Genomic DNA, 24,992 nt, shown 5'->3' with positions numbered 1-24,992 from the left:
AAAAAAATCAAAATCTACAAGGCTGGCCACGCCAGCCGAAACCACGCCACCTCACACCCCTTCTTTTGAAGAATTACCTTATGGACCCCACACACCACGTGTCAAGCAATGCCCCAACCCAAGCCGCCCACACCCTGCGTTCTAATGTTTGAAATGGTTATAATCAATGTTTTCATGACCGGACCGGATAGTGAACCGGTCGGTTTACCGGTTCACTGGTCGAACCGGTTGGATCGGTCGGACCGGATTCAAGAATCGGATGATATCATAAATAATTTAATCTTCAAAAAATATAGAAAATATACCAAAATTGTTTCTCAAACATTAAACATAAATAGACAACATCATATATAAAAGCCAATACAATACACAAAGTTCTTTTAAAGTATACCTTTTTTTTGTTATTCAGTATATAAAATTACATTTCTTCCACCCGTGAATACACAGGGTTTTTTTTTACATATAATTTTTTTATTGTTTGGTATACAAAATTATATTTATTCAAACCGCACAATAAATGAGGTTTTTAAAGATATAACTTTTTATTATTTAATATACAAACTTATATTTACTTAACACATGTAATAAATGAGGTTTTTAAAAGTATATTGTTTTTTATTTAGTATATAAAATTACATTTATTCAACTCGTGTAATACAAATGAGGTTTTTTTATATAGGTTCTAAAAATAAAAAAAAAATACAAATCTAATGTTTTAAATAAACTAAAAAGAATAAAAAAAGGAAGTGAAAAGCCATATGGGGAACCGGAGACAGCTGTTATATGGGAATTGGGAAAACAAATTTATTAACTTTCTTAAATTATGAAGGCTACAAGCACACAGAGATTAGGTGACTTTAAAATTGGTAAAGCAAATATGGAGGAAACCCTAACGCCAATCTCTCCATCTCTCTTTGCATTCGCCGTTTCGTTGGCACTCACCACTACCGCTCCACCTCCCGCACCGTTCTATTCCGCCACTAATCATGATTATCTCATTCATCTCCCCGTTTCCACTATACCGATTCCTAGAATGGCTCTACTCTGGTGGCGACGCAAGCCGGTTTGACTGAGCTTCAGCTGATTATGTGAAGCAATGGCGGCCTCATAATCCATCCTCCACATGAGATTTTTATATCCTACGTTTCGATTTAGGCTTTTTCAGCACAGATCCGGCGAATTAGAGTATGCATAAGGTATAACTGAGTTTGGGTCTCCGGCCTCGTCTCCGACGGAGATGGTTTTCCGGCAATTAAAAAAGAAGCCCTAAATGTTTTCTTTTTTTTTTTTGGAAAAAAAATGGGTGAAAAACCGTTTCAGAAAATCAAGATTTTCTCATAAAAAACCCACTCCCGCCACATTATCATAAATTTCTCATAAAATACCCGCTCCCGCCCCATTTACCACAGTCCCACGTTAGTTTTAAACCTAATATTCTTCTCCAAACCGTCCACGTTGTTTTGCCATATTAAAACAGTGAACGAAGGTAGCTTCTTCCCTATTTCCCTCATTTTAATTTGTAAGTATCTTTGCATGTTAAAAGCTTTATAGTTCTGTTTAAATTGATGATTTGCATTTTCAACAAGTTTAATGTTTCTTATTGTTACCTTGTGAATCATGATTTATTTGACTAGTTGTTATATATATTTGTTACCTTTTTGTTGATTTTGCAATTTTGATTGCTGAAATTAAGGCGTGGATTCAATTCTTAGATTTTGTATTACACACTTTTGATTTGATGATTTTAAATTTGTGATCTTAGGAAAGTGGCCTCTAAAGTTTACTGGAAATTGCAAATTCACCATTCTAATTGGATTTATGAATTTCAAATGCAAGATATAGCTTTTCATTTTGTTTCTTTTGTGTTATATCCATATGCTTTCAAATAAATCAAATATTAGGTAACTAATCTAATTAACATAATTACACCTGTAATCAAGATGTTGATAGCATTTATGTCTTCTTAGAAACCGTTATTTGTTCTGCAATATCACTTTCTGAAGTTACGGTGACCTTTGAGTTCATAGTTTATGTTTAAACTGATGCTTGGTTGTTGACTAGGGCAAATATGTATATTGGTTTTGTAAATATGTATGTATATGTATCTAATTAAATAACTTAGTTATTTCTTTTGCTTAATTGTAATCTATAGCTATGTCAAAAAGAGGCAAACGTGGTGTTGCTTCTTTTCAAAAGAATTATAAAGAGGAGGATTATAAGGTAGATTTTGACAAAAATAATCGCCCGGTGGGTGCAATGAGTTCTCCATTTATGTCATGGTTTGGGCTGAAAGTTAGACAAACGTTTCCATATCATATTGATACGAAGGATTTTGAAAGAAACCGGTGGGAAGAATTATGGTTGGATACCAAGGTATGGTTTTTTATTTTTTTTACACATTATCATAAGATGAAATATTTGTTTAGTATTATGTTTAACCTTTTGTTTTGTAAATTTTTAGAGGTTATGGAATATTCAAACTGATGGGGCAAAAAAGTTTATGCTTAAAAAAGCAAAGAAGCTTTGTACAAAATTCAGAAGCAGGCTTGTTATCAACTATGTTAATAAAGGAAAAAGGCCTTTTGAGAAATATGCATATCTCGATCCTGCGCATTGGGATGAATTCGTTCAGAAAAAGACAAGCAAAGAATTTTTGGTATGTATGAATTAATTATTATATTATTGTTATTATTATTATTATTATTATTACGTTTGCAAGTATTAATTGTATTTTGTTGATTTGTGTGAAGGATATAAGCGAGAAGGCCAAAGCAAGTGCAAACGCGAACACAAACTTCTCCCGACTAGGACGAACTGGGTTTGCGGGATTGGATGCTAAAACCGATATCATATGGCCTCTACTTGAAGCAAAGTATCCATATCTTAAAACTATACAAGATAAACGTGCCAAAGCGTGGATAATGAGTAAAAAAATAAAAAACCCAGAAACTAACTCGTATGAACTTGCACCAGATTCGCATGAAACAATCGAACGTTTGGTAAGTAAATGTGTTTGATTATTTTTTTAAAGTTGTATATATCTGAAACGGATGATTTAACAATATCTTTCTATAGGTCCGCACCGAGAGAGAGATGATAGAAGATGGTAGTTATTTTGCCGGAAAGGATGACCCGATTGTTAGAGTTATGGGACGTGAACACGGCGGAAGAACACGGGCAGTCTCCGAGCTTATAGGTAATGTCAAACACACACACACACACACACACACACATATATATATATATATATATATATATTTGAGTTTTTTTCATCTATTGATGCTGATGTAGTTTTGGATTTTGAGTTTATGTAGGTTCAACACAGGTTCATGGAGGATTGTTCAACAATAGTAAAAAGCGAGCAAGAAGGTGCAATAGTTTGGATGCGAACAAGGAGAAAGGCTCGGTATCATGGGTGGACAAGAATTCCGGTGGACCGATCATATCCTATCCACCTATCGAGGTAATATATTTATAGGCTGTTAAAAATGTTATATATTTTTTAAAAAATGCTTTATGGTTTCGCAGAAATTGACACCATGTGAGATGCTTTTTCCATTCCAAGTTAGCGATGAGTTGACGGTGGCTATAGGGCAGATATGGCCAACTTCTGATAGGATTCTACATGGCAAACTAATAAGCGAGGGTTTTGTAAAAGTTCAAGTAGATAATGTCATTGAAGGTTGCGAGAAAATGCCTGTTCTTGAAGTAACTAAAACTGTGGACATTAAATGTGTTGGAGACATGCTTCACTGTTTTGTTCAATGGCCAAGGGATGCAGTAAAGGTATATTTGTTTATATATTACATTATACTTTAGTATATTGATGTTTACTCTAATTTTTTTTTGTTAAATTGTAGATTGTGAACAAGGAAACATCCAGCAGGTCTGTGAGTTTCCTGAGAACGAACCCGAGGCTCGATTCATCAAGCCACACAGGCGCCTCGCCTCAAACACAAGCCGGTGACATCTCGGCGATTTCATGTTATCATCCAGAGGTAGTTTATATTAATTTAGCTTGATTTGTTCATATTCTAGCCATAGTTATCAAAGGCGTTAGGCGCACTCGAGGCGCATAGGCCTCGCCTAGGGCCTAGGCGCAAAGTGAAAAAAAAGCAAGGGCCCTAGAAAAAAAGCGCACGTAATTGAAAAAAATAATATAATGTATTATGGGTTGAAAAAGATAATTAATGTATCTTGTAGGTGTATAAAATTAATAGTACTCTCTAAATATATTTGTAGAACTTATATAGTTAGATATTAAAATTATCTAACTAGTTTAAAAAAATAAAACTTTTTAAGATAATCTTTTTTGTAAAAATTCTAACATATATAGTTAGAGTAGTTTAAAAAAATAAAACTTTTTTAGATAATTTTTTATAAGAAATTCTAACATATATAGTTGAGTACTTGCTATAATAATTTTGAATATTTGGAAAGGAAAAAGAATTTTGTTAACTATTGACACAGTCTTCTTTCTACATAGTGCCTAGAGTGCCTAGCTTTTTCTGCAAAACACTGTTAACGTAAGCTTTTAAGAAAAATTTCTCCACTCCTTTTCAAAGGTCAAAACTGAGTATCCTTTCTGCAAGTCATAATGCCTTTCATTCTTTCATCTTTTGTTTTCTCCTATTCAAATTTTTGTCTTCGTTGAACCATGCACAACCACAAATATGTCCATACGGAAAGTATTGTAGAAGTTCGCCGGAAACTGGGCAGGAATCTGGCCGGAATAGTCTCCGGAAAGTTGTTTTTTGGCTGGAAGCTTACTAGAAGAGCGCCTTTGACGGCACAAGGCGGTATGGTTGCGCCTCGCCTGAAAATTGCGCCTAGGCGCAGCAGGCGAGCGCTTTTGATAACTATGATTCTAACAGTTTTTTTGTTATTTTAGATTGAGGAAGACCCGTATGAACTACAAATGCCTATTCAACAAAACATTGATCAGATGAGTTTTATGAATATGGTAAAGCATCAGCAACTTGTTTTATATAACAATCCACACACAAATGCGCGTGTACACACACCTCTCTATCTCTATATATATGCAAACATATATAAAAGAGTACTAATCAGATTTTTGTTTCTATAATAATCAATAAGTACTAATGTTGTTTTTATAATGCTTTTTAGTTAATGGAAGTGCAAGAACTACCTGAAAAACAAATGGCAAACAGTCATGCTCCTAATCTAGATCCAGAATTTATCGATCCTGAAGTAACTACTGCTTTGGAAAGAACAAAGACTAGGCCTCGTGCAATTCAAGATATGGTTGAACTATTATCAAGGTGTGTTGGGGATAACCATAGCATTCAGATTTCTTCACCGGCCAGGATGTATCCCCAAACGGTTCAGGATAGTATTCCATATGTGGAGTTGTTACAACTATTTTCTAATGATTGGCTTGACATCACTGTGATACATTGGTTTGCAATGTAAGTTTTTATTATTGTTTTACATGGTACAGTAACATTTTATAGATACAATTCAGTTTACCAACTTTATCATTTTTTATTGTTCTTGATTTAAGGTATTTTTATGAGTCACATAATTCTCGAAGCGCATTTTTTAATCCGCACCACATCAAAGGTGATTCATGCACGAAAAATTCTGAAGGCGTTCAAGAACATATCATAGATATGTTTATGTTCCATACCGACAAAACATTTTTTCTTGCGCCATATTTAGCCAAGTAAGTTATGTTCTTCCACCATACATACACACATACATACTTAATTTTTGTATGATTTTTATTTTTTGTAGTAACCATTGGACCCTAATTATCATTTGTCCATCAACTGAGAGAGGCTATATCATTGATTCTATAAGTAGAGAAAAGGACCAGCATAGTTACCTTCTTACGTCTGTCATTGATGAAGCTTTTGGGTTTCCATTTCTTTGGGATATGGTGAATGTATGTTTTCTATTTTATTATCAGTTTATTTTCATGCATTTAAAATTCTTAATTCTTAATTCTTAATTCAAAACAGTGTAAGCAGCAAAAGAATGGTTGGGAATGTGGTTTTATGGTTATCAAAAACATGTACGAGTTTGTCAATACTATTCAACATGACTTTCCCATTAAGGCAAGTGTTTTCTATATATTTATATACTTTGTATATTTGCACTAAATTCTATATTTTTCAAATTACATGTTTTCTATTTATTTGTTTTAGCTTTGGAACGAAAAAGGTTGTCTTCCGCAAAAAGAAATTGACAAACTGATCCTAGAATTAACGCCACAGTTTATCAGTAGGGTGTTTCCAACGGGTCAGAGGCATGCGTGACAACAGGTAAAATGTATTTTCACATGTCAAATATAGTAAACAAAGCTAATATAATTAGAAAATGAATAATATTCTCATATATAGTCTTATTGTTAGTACACTGAATATAATTAGAAAACTAATGCTATTATATAAAGTTTTGGGACAACTACTGAGCAAATATCTCATGTGTTGACTTAACTTGGGAAACATACTGAAAATGCTTAGTTATTATCTTTTAGTTTGGTTGTGTCTTGAATATATTGTTTATTAATATTTTTTTTTATCTTGATTGATTTTGATTTCAATTTTGTCAGGTGTGGTGATGAAAACTAAGAAGAGAGCAATGCAAAAAAAAGGTAAAAGTTGGAGTTCTACAACTGGATTGGAGTTGAAGTTTTTGTTTTATGTTTGAACTTTTGGTGGCAAATTTGTTTCTTTAGGAGTTAAAGTTTTTTCATTTTGTGTTTGAACATTTGGTAGGAGATCTGTTTCTGTAGGAGTTCCAAGTTTTTTTATTTTGTCTTGAAGTGAGAGTTTGACTATTATCATTTGGTAGCAAAGTATTATGTTTTATGTTTGTTTTGAATCTATCGACTCTTAACCTTTCTTTTGTTATGCTAATATAGAAAATTACCAGTATTGTTATTATTATTATTATTATTATTGTTGTTGTTATTATTATTATTATTATTATTATTATTATTATTATTATTATTATTATTATTATTATTATTATTATTTATGTACTAGCACTTTTTTGTTATCTATATTTAATGACCCGGTTGTTTTTATTTATTGACGTGGTTTCTTAACAGCGCTAAAAGAGAGCCTCATTTTTGACTCCCTATTTGAAGTGGTTTTGGACACGGTTGTTTCTATTTACTGACGCTATTATTTCTTTTTAAAGACGCGTTTTCTTAACCGTGCTAAAAGATAGCCTTATTTTTTGACTCCCTATTTGTTGGGGCGGTCCATAAACCATGTCAAAAAACGATTTTAAACGCCCCAATAAACCATTTATGTACTAGTGTAAAAAGCACATAAATATTTTCTTAACATGTTAAATAAATGTTTTTTACTAACTGCATAGACGTAACCTTATAATATAAATCAGTAAAATTAAATGACAAACAACCTATGAAAGTTTTAAACTTCACATTTGATATCTGATATAAGCAGAACAAGTTATAGTGATAAACTAATATTTTAGTTTTTATTAATCGCAAGGTACGTCTTGTGTCACTAAGGTTTCCTAGATCACCAGTGATCTGGGTGAGATCAGAGATACATCACCTCGTAGAAGGTTAGGAGCTTTCCCGACAATATACCATTGCGAATAATTATAAACAATACAGAATATTTTCTTAACATGTTAAATAAATGTTTCTACTAACTGCATACGTGTAATCTTATAATATAAATCACTTAAATTAAATGACAAACAACCTATGTTAGTTTTAAATTTTACATTTGATATCCGATATAAGAACAACAAGTTATATTAAAAAGCTATATCCTGAACATGTTAACTATAATAAAAAGCAGATAAATATTTTCTTAACATGTTAAATAAATGTTTTTACTAACTGCATACATGTAATCTTAGAACACAAATCACTTAAATTAAATGACAAACAACCTATGCAAGTTTTAAAATTTACATTTGATATCTAATATAAGCACAACAAGTTATATTAAAAAGTTATATTCTTATCATGTTAACTATATTAAAAAGCAGATAAATATTTTCTTAACATGTTAAATAAATGTTTTTACTAACTGCATACATGTAATCTTATAATATAAATCACTTAAACTAAATGACAAACAACCTATGCAATTTTTAATCTTTACATTTCTTATCTTATTACGCACAACAAGTTATATTGATAAACTATTATTTTAGTTTTTATTAATCGCAAGGTACGTCTTCTGTCACCATGCTTTCCTAGATCACCAATGATCTGGGTGAGATCAGAGATACATCACCTCGTAGAAGGTTAGGAGCTTTCCCGACAATATACCATTGCGAATAATTATAAACAATACAAAATATTTTCTTAACATGTTAAATAAATGTTTCTACTAACTGCATACATGTAATCTTATAATATAAATCACTTAAATTAAATGATAAAACAACCTATGTTAGTTTTAAATTTTACATTTGATATCTGATATAAGCACAACAAGTTATATTAAAAAGCTATATTCTGAACATGTTAACTATATTAAAAAGCAGATAAATATTTTCTTAACATGTTAAATAAATGTTTTTACTAACTGCATACATGTAATCTTAGAATATAAATCACTTAAATTAAATGACAAACAACCTATGCAAGTTTTAAAATTCACATTTGATATCTGATATAAGCACAACAAGTTATATTAAAAAGTTATATTCTTATCATGTTAACTATATTAAAAAGCAGATAAATATTTTCTTAACATGTTAAATAAATGTTTTTACTATCTACATACATGTAATCTTAGAACACAAATCACTTAAATTAAATGACGAACAACCTATGCAAGTTTTAAAATTTACATTTTATATCTGATATAAGCACAACAAGTTATATTAAAAGTTATATTCTTATCATGTTAACTATATTAAAAAGCAGATAAATATTTTCTTAACATGTTAAATAAATGTTTCTACTAACTGCATACATGTAATCTGATAATATAAATCACTTAAATTAAATGACAAACAACTTATGCAATTTTTAATCTTTACATTTCTTATCTTATTATGCACAACAAGTTATATTGATAAACTAATATTTTAGTTTTTATTAATCACAAGGTACGTCTTGTGTCACCATGGTTTCCTAGATCACCAGTGATCTGGGTGAGATCAGAGATACATCACCTCGTAAAAGGTTAGGAGCTTTCCCGACAATATACCATTGCGAATAATTATAAATAATACAGAATATTTTCTTAACATGTTCTGTTAAATTAATGTTTCTACTAACTGCATACATGTAATCTTAGAACACAAATCCCTTAAATTAAATGACAAACAACCTATGCAAGTTTTAAAATTTACATTTGATATCTGATATAAGCACAACAAGTAATATTAAAAAGTTATATTCTTATCATGTTAACTATATTAAAAAGCAGATAAATATTTTCTTAACATGTTAAATAAATGTTTTTACTAACTGCATACATGTAATATTAGAATATAAATCACTTAAATTAAATGACAAACAACCTATGCAAGTTTTAAAATTTTCATTTGATATCTGATATAAGCACAACAATTTATATTAAAAAATTATATTCTTAACATGTTAAATATCTTTAGATGCAGATAAATATTTTCTTAACATGTTAAATAAATGCTTTTACTAACTGCATACCAGTAATCTTAGAACACAAATCACTTAAATTAAAGGACAAAAAACCTACGCAAGTTTTAAAATTTGGATTTGATATCTGATATAAGCATAACAAGTTATATTGATAAACTAATATTTTAGTTTTTATTAATCGCAAGGTACGTCTTGTGTCACCATGCTTTCCTAGATCACCAGTGATCTGGGTGAGATCAGATACATCACCTGGTAGAAGGTTAGGAGCTTTCCCGATAATATACCATTGCGAATAATTATAAACAATACAAAATATTTTCTTAACATGTTAAATAAATGTTTCTACTAACTGCATACATGTAATCTTATAATATAAATCACTTAAATTAAATGACAAACAACCTATGTTAGTTTTAAATTTTACATTTGATATCTGATATAAGCACAAGTTATATTAAAAAGCTATATTCTGAACATGTTAACTATATTAAAAAGCAGATAAATATTTTCTTAACATGTTAAATAAATGTTTTTACTAACTGCATACATGTAATCTTAGAATATAAATCACTTAAATTAAATGACAAACAACCTATGCAAGTTTTAAAATTCACATTTGATATCTGATATAAGCACAACAAGTTATATTAAAAAGTTATATTCTTATCATGTTAACTATATTAAAAAGCAGATAAATATTTTCTTAACATGTTAAATAAATGCTTTTACTAACTGCATACCTGTAATCTTAGAACACAAATCACTTAAATTAAATGACAAAAAACCTACGCAAGTTTTAAAATTTAGATTTGATATCTGATATAAGCACAACAAGTTATATTAAAAAGTTATATTCTTATCATGTTAACTATATTAAAAAGCTGATAAATATTTTCTTAACATGTTAAATAAATGTTTTTACGAACTGCGTACATGTAATCTTATAATATAAACAACTTATTCAACTGAATGTATCAAGTCTAGGCTTCTAGAAGACATGTGTGTAGCTTGTCTTAGTAGCTTGGTTTTATTTGTGATGAAATATTATACATCATATTATATTTTAAACTTAGTTGGTAAATTGCTCAACCCCAAATATTGTACTGAATGCAGGGGGGTTTTATGCAAACTTAGTGGCTTCGGGTAAAATAGTTGGTAAATTGCTCAACCTTATTGATAACACTGCACATCGTGTTGTTGACGGCCTACCGCCGCTTGTTCCATCAACATCTGGTGGTGGTGCCCAACATGACCACCATCAACAAACGCAGATGGGTCCTAGGGTTTTATCTAGTAAATCAGCAATGGCAGTGTCGTCTTTAGTGCCATCTGCGTCTATGGAGCCCATCTATCAGGCAGACGGAAACAACATAAATATGATGCATAACCACAGTGCTTCAGAACCTGCTTTTGGTCGTTCTCCCATGCAGGTTGTCATAAATTTATATTTTCTTATAGCTGGATTTTTGATTCCGATTATTTGACATTACATTGTTGAAACGTTGAAAATGAAATAACTCTTCTGGTCGTATGGGACTTCAATGTTGGATCAGGATGAAACGTTGAAGGAAAACTCTGCTGATTCACAAAGTAAAGCATCTGGGAAGACTTCAGGGCGTCGCGGCTTTGGTTTGGGGGCCATGCTTTTCGAAAAAATGGTGGGTAGGATTCTACCGCCTCGCCAGGACAAACAAGTACAACTTATCCTAAATAGAGGTAGAAACTGGGCGGGCCGTGCCTGTTGGGTAACAAGTCAAAACGGGTTGGGCCGACCAGCAAACACAGTTTTCACTTTTGGAATACTATGAATAAAGAAAAAAGAATGGTCTATATATGATTACAAACCATATTATTACTAATAGACCCATTTATAGCCACCATACATCATGTTTACATTGATGTTTGTAGGCAAAGTTGGGGGACACTAATAAATTCTATTATGATGAGAACCTTAAGAGATGGTGGAAGAAGGGGTTGATCCGCCAGCAGAGGAAGCGGTCCTTGCTCCACCACCTGGGCGTTATTTCATCACAAATAAAACCAAGCTACTAAGGAAATCCAATGATAACTCAACTGGGCGTTATTTCATCACAAATCAAAATGTTAACTTTTGATTTCTATTCAAATGATAACTCAACTGAATGTATCAAGTCTAGGCTTCTAGCAGACATGTGTGTAGCTTGTCTTAGTAGCTTGGTTTTATTTGTGATGAAATATTGTACATCATATTATATTTTAAACTTATAGGAAATCCAAGCAAAGTATTTAACTATGTAAAGTAAAGCTATAGAAAATGATAATGAAAAAAGTACTCAAAAGAGCGAATCAGTTTTCAGAATGTTTTCAGAATGATAAGAGAATCTCAAGAGGAAGCAGTCCATAAATTTGATCTCAAAAAGAGAGAGAGACTACATACACAAATAACCATACCAGTACTAAAGGAAATTTTGGTTGAAGCATTTTATCAAGCAGTTGGTATGCACATTCTAACTTATCAGTTTTGAACAATACAACAGAAAACACTACTCTATGTAGACTTTTTTAAATGATATTATAATATTAACCATACCAGTACTAAAGGAAATTTTGGTTGAAGCATTTCATCGAGCAGTTGGTGTGCACCTTCTAACTTATCAGTTTTGAGAAACATAACAGGATTCACTCCTCTATGTGTTGTATCTAATATTAGCATTTGCAGATCAACAACAAATATGATAACATCCAACCTAGATAACATCTCTATATAAATGAAATTTAATTAAAAATTATTAACATGTTAAAACAATTGTTTTTTTCTAAAAAAGTTAAAAAAACATAAACATAAATATACATATAACCATAATTTCCTAAAATCAGGTTAAATTAAATAAAAATTAATCGATAATCGCAAAATAAATGATACCTTAACCTGAGATTTAAGATCTGAAACCCTAGAAACTAATACTGCATAGATCTCAGTCAAAATCGGCAACAGCTATAGTTTTGTAATAGCTTTCCTCAACCAGATCTGAAAAATATGAAGATTATTAGTGTAGATTCGAAAAATCTCATTGGAAATCTGAAAAATTGAACGGATCTGAAAAATATGGTGCTAGACCTTCTCTTAAATCGCAGTGGTTGTTGCTAGTGGTGTTTAATATTTGCGTTCGCGGATGCTGGTGGCGTATTGTAGTGGTGGTGGTGGTTTATGGTGGTGACGGTGGCGGCGTATGACGGTGACTCAGAGAACCTAGGGTTTCAAAGAAAGAATTCTGTTTGAATGTGGTGGAGTAGTAGATATATTATTTTGGACAAAAATGCCCCTGTTCCCTTGTTCCCCACTTTTTTAGAGTTCCCCAATGAACTCTCCCCTATATATATATATATATATATATATATATATATATATATATATATATAGGGGAGAGTTCATTGGGGAACACCAAAAAAGTGGGGAACTGGGGAACCAAGGGTATTTTTGTCCAACTTTAAAAAAAAACTCATTAGGCTATCAAACTCAAATCCTACTGCAGAATTTCACGGTGGAGTTACACGACGGTCTTTCACGACAGAGATCTTCATAGATTTTCTCTCAAATCAGGTTCTTCAACAGGATTTCATAGATCGTGACCAGTTCGTTCATGCCGATTTCACTTATTTAACAATCAATTTTGTATGAGGTAAATCGAAATTTAATTTCATATTCTAGTTTTGCCGATTTGAACTCAATTTCTAGGGTTTTATGGATATTAGTTTACGATCAATTCGTTCATACGGATTTCATAGATTTAATTTAACGATTAATTTTGTATCAAATAATTCTAAATCTTATTTGACTTTCTAGTTTTGCTAATTGGAACTCGATTTTTAGGGTTTTATGAGTATTAGTTGCAGATTCTTTAAAAAAATGGATTTAAACTCGATTTCTTTTATTTGATATGGAGTTTCATACATATTTGTATCAATAAAATATTTAACATGTTAAATTGAAATTATTTAACATGTAAAACAACCAGAAGTTAAACAAGGCAAACCATTTCTAGCTGGACTAGTGAATTATGATTCCATCTTTCCCTGTATTGTGTGTCATTGGATTTAAAAACCTTAGCAAGATGAAATGATCTAGAACTCTGTAGTTATTGTGTATGTGATCATGATTCATGCTGAGAAACGTAAACGTCTATATAATCTCGTTACCTCATATGAATCGTTATATTGAACGTTATGTACATAGATATTAATGGTTGAAGGCCATTGTCATCATATGTTTAGCATTTATATGCATAAATTAGGGGAAATTATCACCTTAGATATTTTGCTTTTAATTTGCAACATATTATAATTTGTTTTCAAAGCATTGCTCTGTGTGAAACTAGAAAAGCTTTAGTTACATCCGGTAGTTGTGTTGCGTATCTCCCGTCTGCTTTGCAGATCAACCTTTTTGTATAGTAAACCTTGCATAATTTCTTCCTCCCTTTGGTTGTTTTTACACTCCTAAAGCCCCCGGTTTTGACCAAAAAGTACATGAGGGGACGCCTTAAGCCCCTGATGCACTTTCTTAACCGTCTCACGCCTCATGCACAATAAGTTTGTTGCTGTTGCAAGGGCATATATATTGATTTTATTACATGCAACTATACTTTATAGGTTAGGTCTCATTTGCAGAGACTTATTTATATTAGAAAAATTCTACGTATGCGCGTAGCTGTGACTGAAAAACTACGTAGATTCATAATAATTGAAATGGGCTTCTTTTGTTGTTTGTGATATCTTAGGGTCTTGCAATGCAGCCGTCGTGGTGTGTCAACACTTAGTTGACATGGATGTGAGTAGGGGACAAATTGGAATTCAACTGTTGTTAACCGCAGAGAAAGAGGCTCAACAAATTTTGAATGATGCACATGACGGTCACTTTTAATCATTTCATCCTTTTATTAACTTTTTTTTTACTTTTTTTTTTGCTATGGAGATTGACCAAACTTCATCCTTTTCCTGGTTTCAGCAAAATTGGCATGGCTAATAGGCCAAAGAGGAGGCAGATATGGAGGTTGCAGAATTTCGTGCTTAAATGGAAGCCGGTTATCAGAGAAAACTTACAGAGGTATGTTACAAATAAAAATTATTAAAAAGAACTGTTCATTTTTTGGTTGATAAGAGAATAGAAGTTGGAAACGGCAAAGAGGGTAAAAACAATCATTAACCAAACCGTTTACATGGAGTTGACTTGTTGGAAGTTACCCATAACTGACACCTTCGGTTATGGTACGGTTAGAGGGTAAACCCGACATGTGCACACCCTAGACTAAGCAGTAATTATACTAAATGTTTTGCCTAAAGTATTTGAAATCCCCAACAGACTGGTGGAGATTCGGGTGATAATGTGAAAGGTCTTGAGAAGGAAACCGAGGCAAAGATTCAAAATCCAAAGACAAAAGCTGGTATAATTTCAGATGATGTTGACATGCTTCTTAAGAATGTCACCTCTGTCAAATATTGAATTTTAATTGACTTAAAACCTGAGAAAAGTGTCATTAACATATTATGTGCATGTTTTTATTCTGTTACCTCAGTCGATTAGCAATGCTCAGGCTTGGGCTCGTTTACTAAACGAGCTTGTTTTTAGGCTCGGGCTCGAGCTTGTTTAAGCTCGTCTCATTCAAGATTTTTTCAAACTGAGCTCGAGTATCTCGGCTCGTTTGCACCCCTACTGGGAATCCTCGTATTAGAGGGCTAATGACACTGCTTATTAGGTCTCCAGCATGTGACAACCCAATATTTAGCAAACCGTGTCCGTAATCTTATAAGGCCGAGTGTAGTGAGTGATAGTTGTAGTTCCTATTTAATTATATGGTATATGCAGTGCCCTCCTCTTTGGGCTCATTTTTTTTTTATTTTTTTTTTTAATTTAGGGCAGCTTCTAACTCATGCAATTAAGATGTTTTTGGGTTTTGTTCATAGCTAAATGGGTCAAATTCTCGACTGGATAATGCTGGTATGGCGAGTGTACATTTGATACATGGAATACATGTTGAATTTTCAGGAGCAGGCTAAAAGATACATGTTAAATGAGTGTTTTCCTTGATCAACTAAACTAAACTCGATTGAAAATTAATTGACCAAACATGTTAAAATAATTTTTGTACGATAAACTTTAACAAGTTAAATGAGAGTTTGCGTTGATCAACTAGGTGCGATTCAACTTTATTTAACCAAATTATATATTGAATTTCGACCTAAAGTTCAAAATACTTAAATAAAGTTTTGTGTATAGTCTATGCGGGCCCAAAATAATAAAATAAATTAATTTAACATGTTAAAAAAACGTTTGCATTGATCAACTAAACTTGATTTGACTTTATCTGAACAAACATATTAAAATAAGTTTTCTACAATAAACATTAACATGATGAAAGGTTGACTTGTTCTACTAGGTTCGATTTTAATTTACTTGACCAAATTATATATTAAATTCTGGATAAGAGTTTAAAATACTAAAATAAAGTTTTGTATGGAGTTTATGCGAGCTCAAAATATTAAAATAATTTATTTAACATGTTAAAGAAAAGTTTGCATTGATCAACTAAACTTGATTCAACTTTATTTGACCAAACATGTTAAAATAAGTTTTGTACAATAAACTTTAACACGTTAAATGAGAGTTTGCCTTGAGCTACAAGGTTCGATTTTACTTTATTTGACCAAATTATGAATTAAATTTTGGATTAGAGTTTAAAATACAACAATAAAGTTTTGTGTAGAGTTTATGCTGGCTAAAAATATTAAAATAAATAAATCTAACATGTTAAATGAGCGTTTACATTGATCAACTAAACTCGATTCGAATTTATTTGACCAAACATGATAAGATAAGTTTTGTCCGATAAACTTAAAATGTTAAATGAGAGTTTGCCTTGATCTACAAGGTTCGACTTAACTTTATTTGACCAAATTATATATTAAATTTTGGAATAGAGTATAAAATACTAAAGTAAGGTTTTTTGTGGAGTTTATGTGGGCTTAAAATATTAAAATAACTTAATTTAACATGTTAAATGAGCGTTTACGTTGATCAACTAAACTTGATTGAAAATTATTTGACCAAACATGTTAAAATAATTTTTGTACGATAAATTTTAACATCTAAAATGAGAGTTTGAGTTGATTAACTAGGTGCGATTCAACTTTATTTAACCAAATTATATATTGAATTTCGGCCTAGAGTTCAAATTACTTAAATAAAGTTTTGTGTGTAGTCTATGCGGGCTCAAAATAATAAAATAAATTAATTTAACATGTTAAAAAGACGGTTGCATTGATCAGCTAAACTTGATTTGATTTTATTTGAACAAACATATTAAGATAAGTTTTGTACAATAAATTTTAACATGATGAAAGGTTGACTTGTTCTATTAGGTTCGATTTAAATTTATTTGACCAAATTATATATTAAATTCTGGATAAGAGTTTAAAATACTAAAATAAAGTTTTGAATGGAGTTTATGTGGGCTCAAAATATTAAAATAAATTAATTTAACATTTTCAAGCAAAGTTTGCATTGATCAACTAAACTTGATTCGACTTTATTTGACCAAACATGTTAAAATAAGTTTTGTACAATAAACTTTAACACGTTAAATAAGAGTTTGCCTTGATCTATAAGATTCAACTTAACTTTATTTGACCAATTACATTTTTCATTAGAGTTTAAAATACTAAAATAAAGTTTTGTGTAGAGTTTATGCCGGCTAAAAATATTAAAATAAATAAATCTAACATGTTAAATGAGCGTTTAAATTGATCAACTAAACTCGATTCGAATTTATTTGACCAAACATTTTAAGATAAGTTTTGTACGATAAATGTTAAATGAGAGTTTAAATTGATCAACTAGGTGTGATTCAACTTTATTTAGCCAAATTATATATCGAATTTCGGTGTAGAGTCCAAAATATTAAAATAAAGTTTTGTGTGTAGTTTATGCAGACTCAAAAATATTAAAATAAATTAATTTAACATGTTAAAGAAAAGTTTGCATTGATCAACTAAACGTGATTCGACTTTATTTGACCGAACATGTTAAAATAAGTTTTGTACAATAAACTTTATCATGTTAAATGAGAGTTTGCCTTGATCTACTAGGTTCGATTTAACTCTATTTGACCAAATTATATATTAAATTTTGGGATAGAGGATAAAATACAAAAATAAAGTTTTGTGTGGAGTTTATGCGGGCTTAAAATATTAAAATAAATAAATTTAACATGTTAAATGAGCGTTTACATTGATCAACTAAACTCGATTGGAGTTTATTTGACCAAACATGTTAAAATAATTTTTGTATGATAAACTTTAACATGTTAAATGAGAGTTTGCGTTAATCAACTAGGTGCGATTCAACTTTATTTAACCAAATTATATATTGAATTTCGGCCTAGAGTTCAAAATACTTAAATAAAGTTTTGTGTGTAGTCTATGCGGGCTAAAAATAATAAAAAATTAATTTAACATGTTAAAAAAACGTTTGCATTGATCAGCTAAACTTCATGTGACTTTATTTGAACAAACATATTAAGATAATTTTTGTACAATAAACTTTAACATGATGAAAGGTTGACTTGTTTTACTAGGTTCGATTTAAATTTATTTGACCAAATTATATATTAAATTCTGGATAAGAGTTTAAAATACTAAAATAAAGTTTTGTATGTAGTTTATACAGGCTAAAAATATTAAACTAAATTAATTTAACATGTTAAAGAAAAGTTTGCATTGATCAACTAAACTTGCTTCTACTTTATTTGACTAAACATGTTAAAATAAGTTTTGTACAATAAACTCACTACAACAAAAATGGATTTTTAAATAGATAATGTGAAGTTTAGGTTTTGTTAGCATATGCAAATGCTTCATAATTGAGCAAAAGAATCAATAGGCTTATTTTACCAAAACAGGTATAGAATTTTGAAATTGTTAATCGTTGTTTTGTAACCTATTGCAAATTAGTTTTTGTTTAAAAGCTAGACACACACTCACCACACTACTTCCAAATTACGTGTTGCTCAAGATTAGAACTTGGGTCTTCTCCAAAGAAGCTTTGCTTCTTACCACTGGGCTACGACCCAAGTGGTAACTTCAAATAAGTTAATAATGAAAGGTTTTTTTTTTTTTTTTTTAAATCAAAGTTATAACTCAAACTGCAAAATTATATGTTAACTAGTGAAAAGATAGAGGGGTTAAAGGTTACAATCCAAAAAATTATTTGACCCTAAAAAGCTAAAAACAGAACACAACCGCCCTTTTTCTTTTTCGCTTCTTCCTACTGACTTCTGAGAGGTTTCCGGCAGAAATTACAGCACCAGATTCGGAATTGGTGGTCGGAATCCCGCTATAATCACGCTATGGAGTCGCTAACTAACATATTGCAAGATATGGTTGATTCGCTACGAAGCGCACGATAGCGAACGCTATGTTCGCTATTGATAACTATGTGTATGAAATGAACAAATCTACTATTAAATGAATGCGCAAGTAGTTATGCCAAATGTAGCATAAGTTAACAGGGTGTTTGGATTAATAACATCACTTCTGCCTATTTATGGGTCAAATAAATTTTGATAATCGGTTTCATATTGGCCGTCATAACTAAGTGTCAAAAGGTAAAATAAATTTATATTTTATTTTAATCTAATTTGATACATGTCTGATTCCAGTATTTTATTTTTCAAGCACACATCAATCCTACGCCATACACATTAAAGCATTATAAAATCTAGAGTTTAATAAATATTTCTTGAAAAATAAAATCTAGGTCGGAGATGAAGTTTTACTCTAAAGCATTATAAACTCTACCGAGATTGTAGCAAGAGGAAGGGTCCGGAGCTTGGACCCAAATGATCTAGTTGGTGGTACAGAGATTGGACCAGAATGGTGTGAGGTAACGTTCAAGTACCAATAAAAAGATGAAAACTTGGTAAGACCATATGGTTTACTTTCTACAATCAAAGATTGTATTGGTGTATCCATCACATGGCCCTATCCATTCATCTCGGTATGTATTTGTTAAATTTGTGATACAATTAATTAAAGTTTTATTGCTAAACCTGTTCATTAAGGCAATTTATCAAACACTTGGCAGGCGTATGCACATGATGCGAAATTACCTCAAACTCAAATCATCTCAAACAATTAGACCTAAACACAACACGAAATCAAAGACCTAAAATTCATTTGACAAAATTTAACATGTTAAAAAAAAGTTTTTACATAATACAAAGTAAGATATAGAATCCGCATCACTAAAACTCATTTTGAGAAAATTTAACATGTTAAAAAAAAGTTTTTACATAAAACAAATTGGCAATTCAATCAGAATTATGATGAATTCGTTATAAACTACAAAATCCAGATAAGGTAACTTGAAATCAATATGAAAACTAGAACGAGAAAGATCAAGTGTAGAATGAACCTCACCGATTCACAGGCGACATTCACAAAGAGCATAATCCTTCGTTGTGTAATTGTTATGGCTATACAGATCGTGATTTCTGTGGTGCAGATCAGGTTTTAAATACATACAGCATGTGTATTTGAACAGAAAACGTGAAGGACGGACGGCGGCGAGAGGTGGTTGCGGCGGCGGTGGGGAAGGCAGAGGGGAAAGGACGGTGGAGGAGAGGTGGTGGCGGCGGCGGTGGGGAAGGCAGAGGGGAAAGGACGGTGGAGGAGATGTGAACGACCTAATTGAAACTTTTCAAAATGACAATAATGCCCCTCCGCGTTTTTTAGACTTAAAAAATTTGATCTATAATCTCAGCCCTTGATTAAGTTAATCCAAGGGTGTTCCCCGGTTCCCCACTTTTTTGGTGTTCCCCAATGAACCCCACACTATATATATATATATATATATATAAGAAGTGAGTATAGATAACTAACCAACAATTAACAAATACTTTATCGTTCATAAAGAGAATGGATGAAGCATGCGACGTCCCGTCTTGCCTTCGGACATAGTTATAGGACAAGGCTGTCATGCCATATAAGTTCTTAGAAGCTCCATGTTCATCCTTTACTACGGTTGATGTGACAACCGAGTGGCTGGCAAGAAACCGAAGAATTCGTTCAATTAACATCGGGGTCTCTTGTGTTTGTCTAGGAAGACTGGAAGCAAGATCCAAAGAAGAGAAGTTGCCACCAGGAGTCTTTGCCATGATCTCAAAGAGATCGAGTTCTATAGCAGTTTTAATGACCATAGGAAGAAGTATTCCCATGGTTATTTGATTCACTCTTAGTAGCCCTTCCTCTTCTTCAGTCATCTTGTAAGAGTCCATGATTGAACCAAATGATGTGGTGAACCTAAGTTGTTTTGAATGGTCTTATATATAGTAATGTAAGGTCTTTTTAATAAATGTAACTGTTAATAAATTAAAGGTCTTTTTTAATAAATGTAATAGTTAATAAATTAAAGGTCTTTTTTAATAAATGTAACAGTTAATAAATTAAAGGTCTTTTTTTATAAAGGTTGAAGATCCTGTACATTAACAAGTACTTTATCGTTGATAAAGAGAAGGGATGAAGCATGCGACGTCCCGTCTTGCCTTCGGACATAGTTATAGGACAAGGCTGTCATGCCATAGAAGTTCTTAGAATCTCCATGTTCATCCTTTACTACGGTTGATGTGACAACCGAGTGGCTGGCGAGAAACCGAAGAATTCGTTCTATTAACACCGGGGTCTCCTGGGTTTGTCTAGGAAGACTAGAAGCAAGATCAAAAGAAGAGAAGTTGCCACCAGGAGTCTTTGCCATGATCTCAAAGAGATCGAGTTCTATGGCAGTTTTAATGACCATAGGAAGAAGTATTCCCACGGTTATTTGATTCACTCTTAGTAGGTCTTGCTCTTCTTCAGACATCTTGTAGGAGTCCATGTTTGAACCAAATGATATGGTGAACCTTAGAACTTAGTTTGTTTTGAGATGTATTATATATATAGGGAGAGTATATGCGTGTAGACAAACCACTCAAAATATTATGTTATTGAACGAATTATAATATTGAATTATACAGTATTATTAAGCTATAGTATTCATATTCATCCTGTGAAAAAAAGTTCAAGTCTAAACACTATTAAAAATAAACACGTCGCAACAGCAAAGAAGTTTGAAAAATATTATATCTTAAAGGTTGTAAGAGGAAAAAAACCGTAAAAAAACAAAACATTTGTAAGGCTCAGATCAAGTTGAAACAACCTATACCGATGACGACACCGATTTGTTACGTCACGTTAACAGCAACTTATGATGTCCCAAAAATACTCTTCTTTGAATACAACTCCATTTTCAACATAGCTCCATATTTAGTTTTTTAAATAACGTTAACAAATGCAATTAAGTTATTAAAGAAAAAATCAAACTAAATAAAAATTAAATGAGTTAAAGACGTATGTTATTATTATTATTATTAAAAGCATAATCAGTGGAGTTGAAACTTTGAACTACAAAAATTAAAATAGTTGTTCATGGTCCACGAGTTTTAATATATACGAGTTTTAAGGACATGCATGTAGTGGCGGGACCGTTAACCTAACAAGAAATAGACGTGAAAGTGTTGAACCATGCACGTACAACGTACGTTACGACGTATTTACTCGCCATATTTAGATCTACACATAAAACATTATTGTATAAAAGAATAAACAAGTCACACACACATATAGGTTGAATGATAAGTAATATATATACACATATATACATATATTACAAAAACGAAATTTTAAAAAGTCGTACTTAACGTCAGCGGAAAGCCATAAAAACGAATACTGATAAAGGTACCGTTGTTACAAAAGTTGTATGACGTATAAAGTTGTGTTTACATCGATCAAAAATCATATAAACAAATACCGCTAACGATTCCAATAACACCTATACCGGTTTTGATAACACTGATGTTGTTTGGTCACCATAGTTCTATTTGGAATACAAATTCGTTTTCAATAAAATTTATATCGGAGACAAGTAGACAAATAAATTTATGTGCTCAAAGTGGAAAAGAAAAACCTTGGTGGCCAAATTAGAAAAATCAAAACATTATGAAAAACATTGATGTCCAAATTAAGAAAATCAAAACTTCCCTATTCTTTCAAGTAAAACCAAATAAAACTTTATGAAAAACCTTGATGGACATGTCCAAATTAGAAAAAAACCAAACCTTATTACTATTTTTAAAGTGAAAAGAAAACCTTGGTAGGGATATCGGTATCGAATTTCTTAAACTAACTCGATTTTTGGTACCTATTCGGTACCAATATTTAGTGTTTTCGGTACCGGCATTTACCGGTTTTTACCTTCAAATACCAGTCCGTATCGGTACCGTATCGTACCGTACCAGGTAAGTTCGATACTGGTACCATTTTTTGAGATTTTCAGTACCGGTTGATACCGAGCTCATCCCTAAACCTTGATGATCAAATTATAAAAACCAAAACTTATCTAAAACCTTGGTGACGAAGTTAAGTAAAAATATTTACTAAAAAGTTGGTGGCGAAATTAAAAAAAAAAAAAGAAAAATTTATTAATCTTAAAAATTACTTTTTTAAATAATAGTTACATAGTAATAATTTCCCCTCTCCTGTAATTAGATGATGGGTCAAGTGTCACCAATTCCTCATCCATAATCATGAAGTATTTAATTTGAAATTATTTTTAAGGTGATTGTGGATTGAAACTAGCTGGGTAACGGCTTCAGATTAATTATTATAAACTAACAGTTAAAAACAGAGATGTTAGGTTGATATATATAGTATTGCACCGTGTCACTTGAGTTAACTCCCAATATTTATTGTCGTGGGAAAAAGGTTGTATATGGTAAACCTTGAAACAAGATGGTTATCAGTCGTGTTCATGGCCAAACTTTTTGGAGTAAAGAATACGATAGTATCTGTGCTTGATTAAAATTTTGGATTTGGTTTCTAGATTTTTAAAAGTACACAAATGATCTTTGTGGTTTAGACTTTGTAACTCAGTTAGTCCAAATTTTTGCCAAAAGTACATGGATGGTCTCTATGGTTTGCACTTTGTAACGCATTTAGTCCCTAACTTGGACCTGCTGAAACCTTTAGATTTGTTAGTGGGGGATTAAATGCATTGCAAAATGCAAACCACTGGGACAATCTGTATATCTTTAAAAAGATAGGGACTAAATCCAAAATTTTGATTAGCTACTTGGTTGTGAAAAAGTAAATGGTCAATCGGCTTATAAAGGCTCGAACCAGGTTAGTCGGTCTGGTTTGCAGTTTAGACGAAAAAGCTAACCGTCAAAACTAGACAGACTAGCAATGCTTAGAAAAATTATTTTCAAATACCTTTTAGTAGGGTTGTCAAGATTATCTTTGTGTGTGATTGATTGTGTAATTTATCTTGTCTTTATGAGGTGTCAAGTTTCTTATAAAGAATATCAGGATTCGAACAATTTTAAAGTAGAAAATCTTATTTTACATGAAAAATTATATATCCTTTATATTTCAAGATAATAAATGCAAGATCTAACATATACTATTGTGTGATTATTGATCTAACATATACTATTGTGTGTAGTGCGCGTAGCATTTCACATAGTTAAGGTTATGGTTTATTTTTTTACTGCTACGTAATAAATGACTCACATTTCTGTCACATCAATAATCACTTCCACTCACTTTTTTCATTGCATTCTATTTTTATTTCACAAGTTTTTTACACCCATTACCATAACTCCATAACTAGTTGTAGGACTCGTGTGAATACACGGATAGGTTTAATAACCATCGAAATCAAATGCTAAAAGTAGATTATTTTGTCACCGCTAACGATCAATTAAAGGTTTTCTTATTTACGGCATAACACAGTGTCAAGTAGCACAAAGACCCCGCGAGTGCGACGCTAAAAAAAAGGCGACTAGTATCAAAAGGCGCGAGCTAAGATATGGCGACTCGTATCAAAAGGCACTTTTAGGACCATTAATGAAACCACTTACATTATCTTAGTCAATACCTTGGATTACAGTGCAAAAGTATTGGTTGTTACAAGCATAACATTTTATTTGTCATTTTCCTTTGAATTTGAAATGCCCTTTTAATATTAATAAATAAATGTAATGGAGATGTTTGTTTCGGTTGGGGAATTTTGGGTAGTTCAAAAGTGTCCCATCACCAAGCAACAAAGTAATACATATATGGTGCATACAGAAGAATCAAGAGAACACTTGAACAAAAGGACAATATTCTTTATTGCCATATAAAATCTAAAAAATGTGCTACAACAGCCTAATAAGCTCACTGCAATAAAAAAAACATTATAATCCACAACTATTGAGAAGTTTATATCACAAACATATACATAACCCTTTTGAAAATATCATATCCATGATTATTACATAGACCCCTTTGA

The 24,992-nt window shown here is 31.6% G+C and overlaps 2 protein-coding genes and 1 pseudogene across 2 annotated transcripts in view; 2 read left to right on the top strand and 1 right to left on the bottom strand.

The window, feature by feature from the left end:
* LOC110883913 (caffeic acid 3-O-methyltransferase-like) overlaps positions 1–21,447 on the bottom strand; it is a 44,561-nt gene extending 23,114 nt beyond the window's left edge. The window contains exon 1 of the mRNA XM_022131574.2: positions 21,108–21,447. Coding sequence (XP_021987266.2) covers positions 21,108–21,419 — 312 coding nt within the window. The 5' untranslated portion in view covers positions 21,420–21,447. The remainder of the gene's footprint in view (positions 1–21,107) is intronic.
* Positions 2,155–5,693, top strand: LOC110883912. Its single transcript, XM_022131572.2, has 10 exons — positions 2,155–2,373; positions 2,462–2,656; positions 2,751–2,999; positions 3,076–3,196; positions 3,315–3,463; positions 3,529–3,786; positions 3,861–3,998; positions 4,892–4,963; positions 5,131–5,432; positions 5,528–5,693. Exons 1-10 carry the CDS (start codon positions 2,155–2,157, stop codon positions 5,691–5,693), a joined length of 1,869 nt encoding a protein of 622 aa, XP_021987264.2.
* LOC110883750 lies at positions 14,394–15,071 on the top strand (annotated as a pseudogene).
* Positions 21,448–24,992: the final 3,545 nt, after the last annotated feature.

The sequence above is a fragment of the Helianthus annuus genome, chromosome 10 (assembly GCF_002127325.2).
Source record: "Helianthus annuus cultivar XRQ/B chromosome 10, HanXRQr2.0-SUNRISE, whole genome shotgun sequence".
NCBI lineage: Eukaryota > Viridiplantae > Streptophyta > Magnoliopsida > Asterales > Asteraceae > Helianthus > Helianthus annuus.
This window is presented reverse-complemented; position numbering and strand designations above follow the sequence as displayed.

Coding starts and splice junctions, on each gene's coding strand:
- LOC110883912 (XM_022131572.2), top strand. CDS start 2,155: ATGTCAAAAAGAGGCAAACGTGGTGTTGCTTCTTTTCAAAAGAATTAT. Junction 2,657..2,750: donor AGACAAGCAAAGAATTTTTG/GTATGTATGAAT, acceptor ATTTGTGTGAAG/GATATAAGCGAGAAGGCCAA. Junction 4,964..5,130: donor AGATGAGTTTTATGAATATG/GTAAAGCATCAG, acceptor AATGCTTTTTAG/TTAATGGAAGTGCAAGAACT.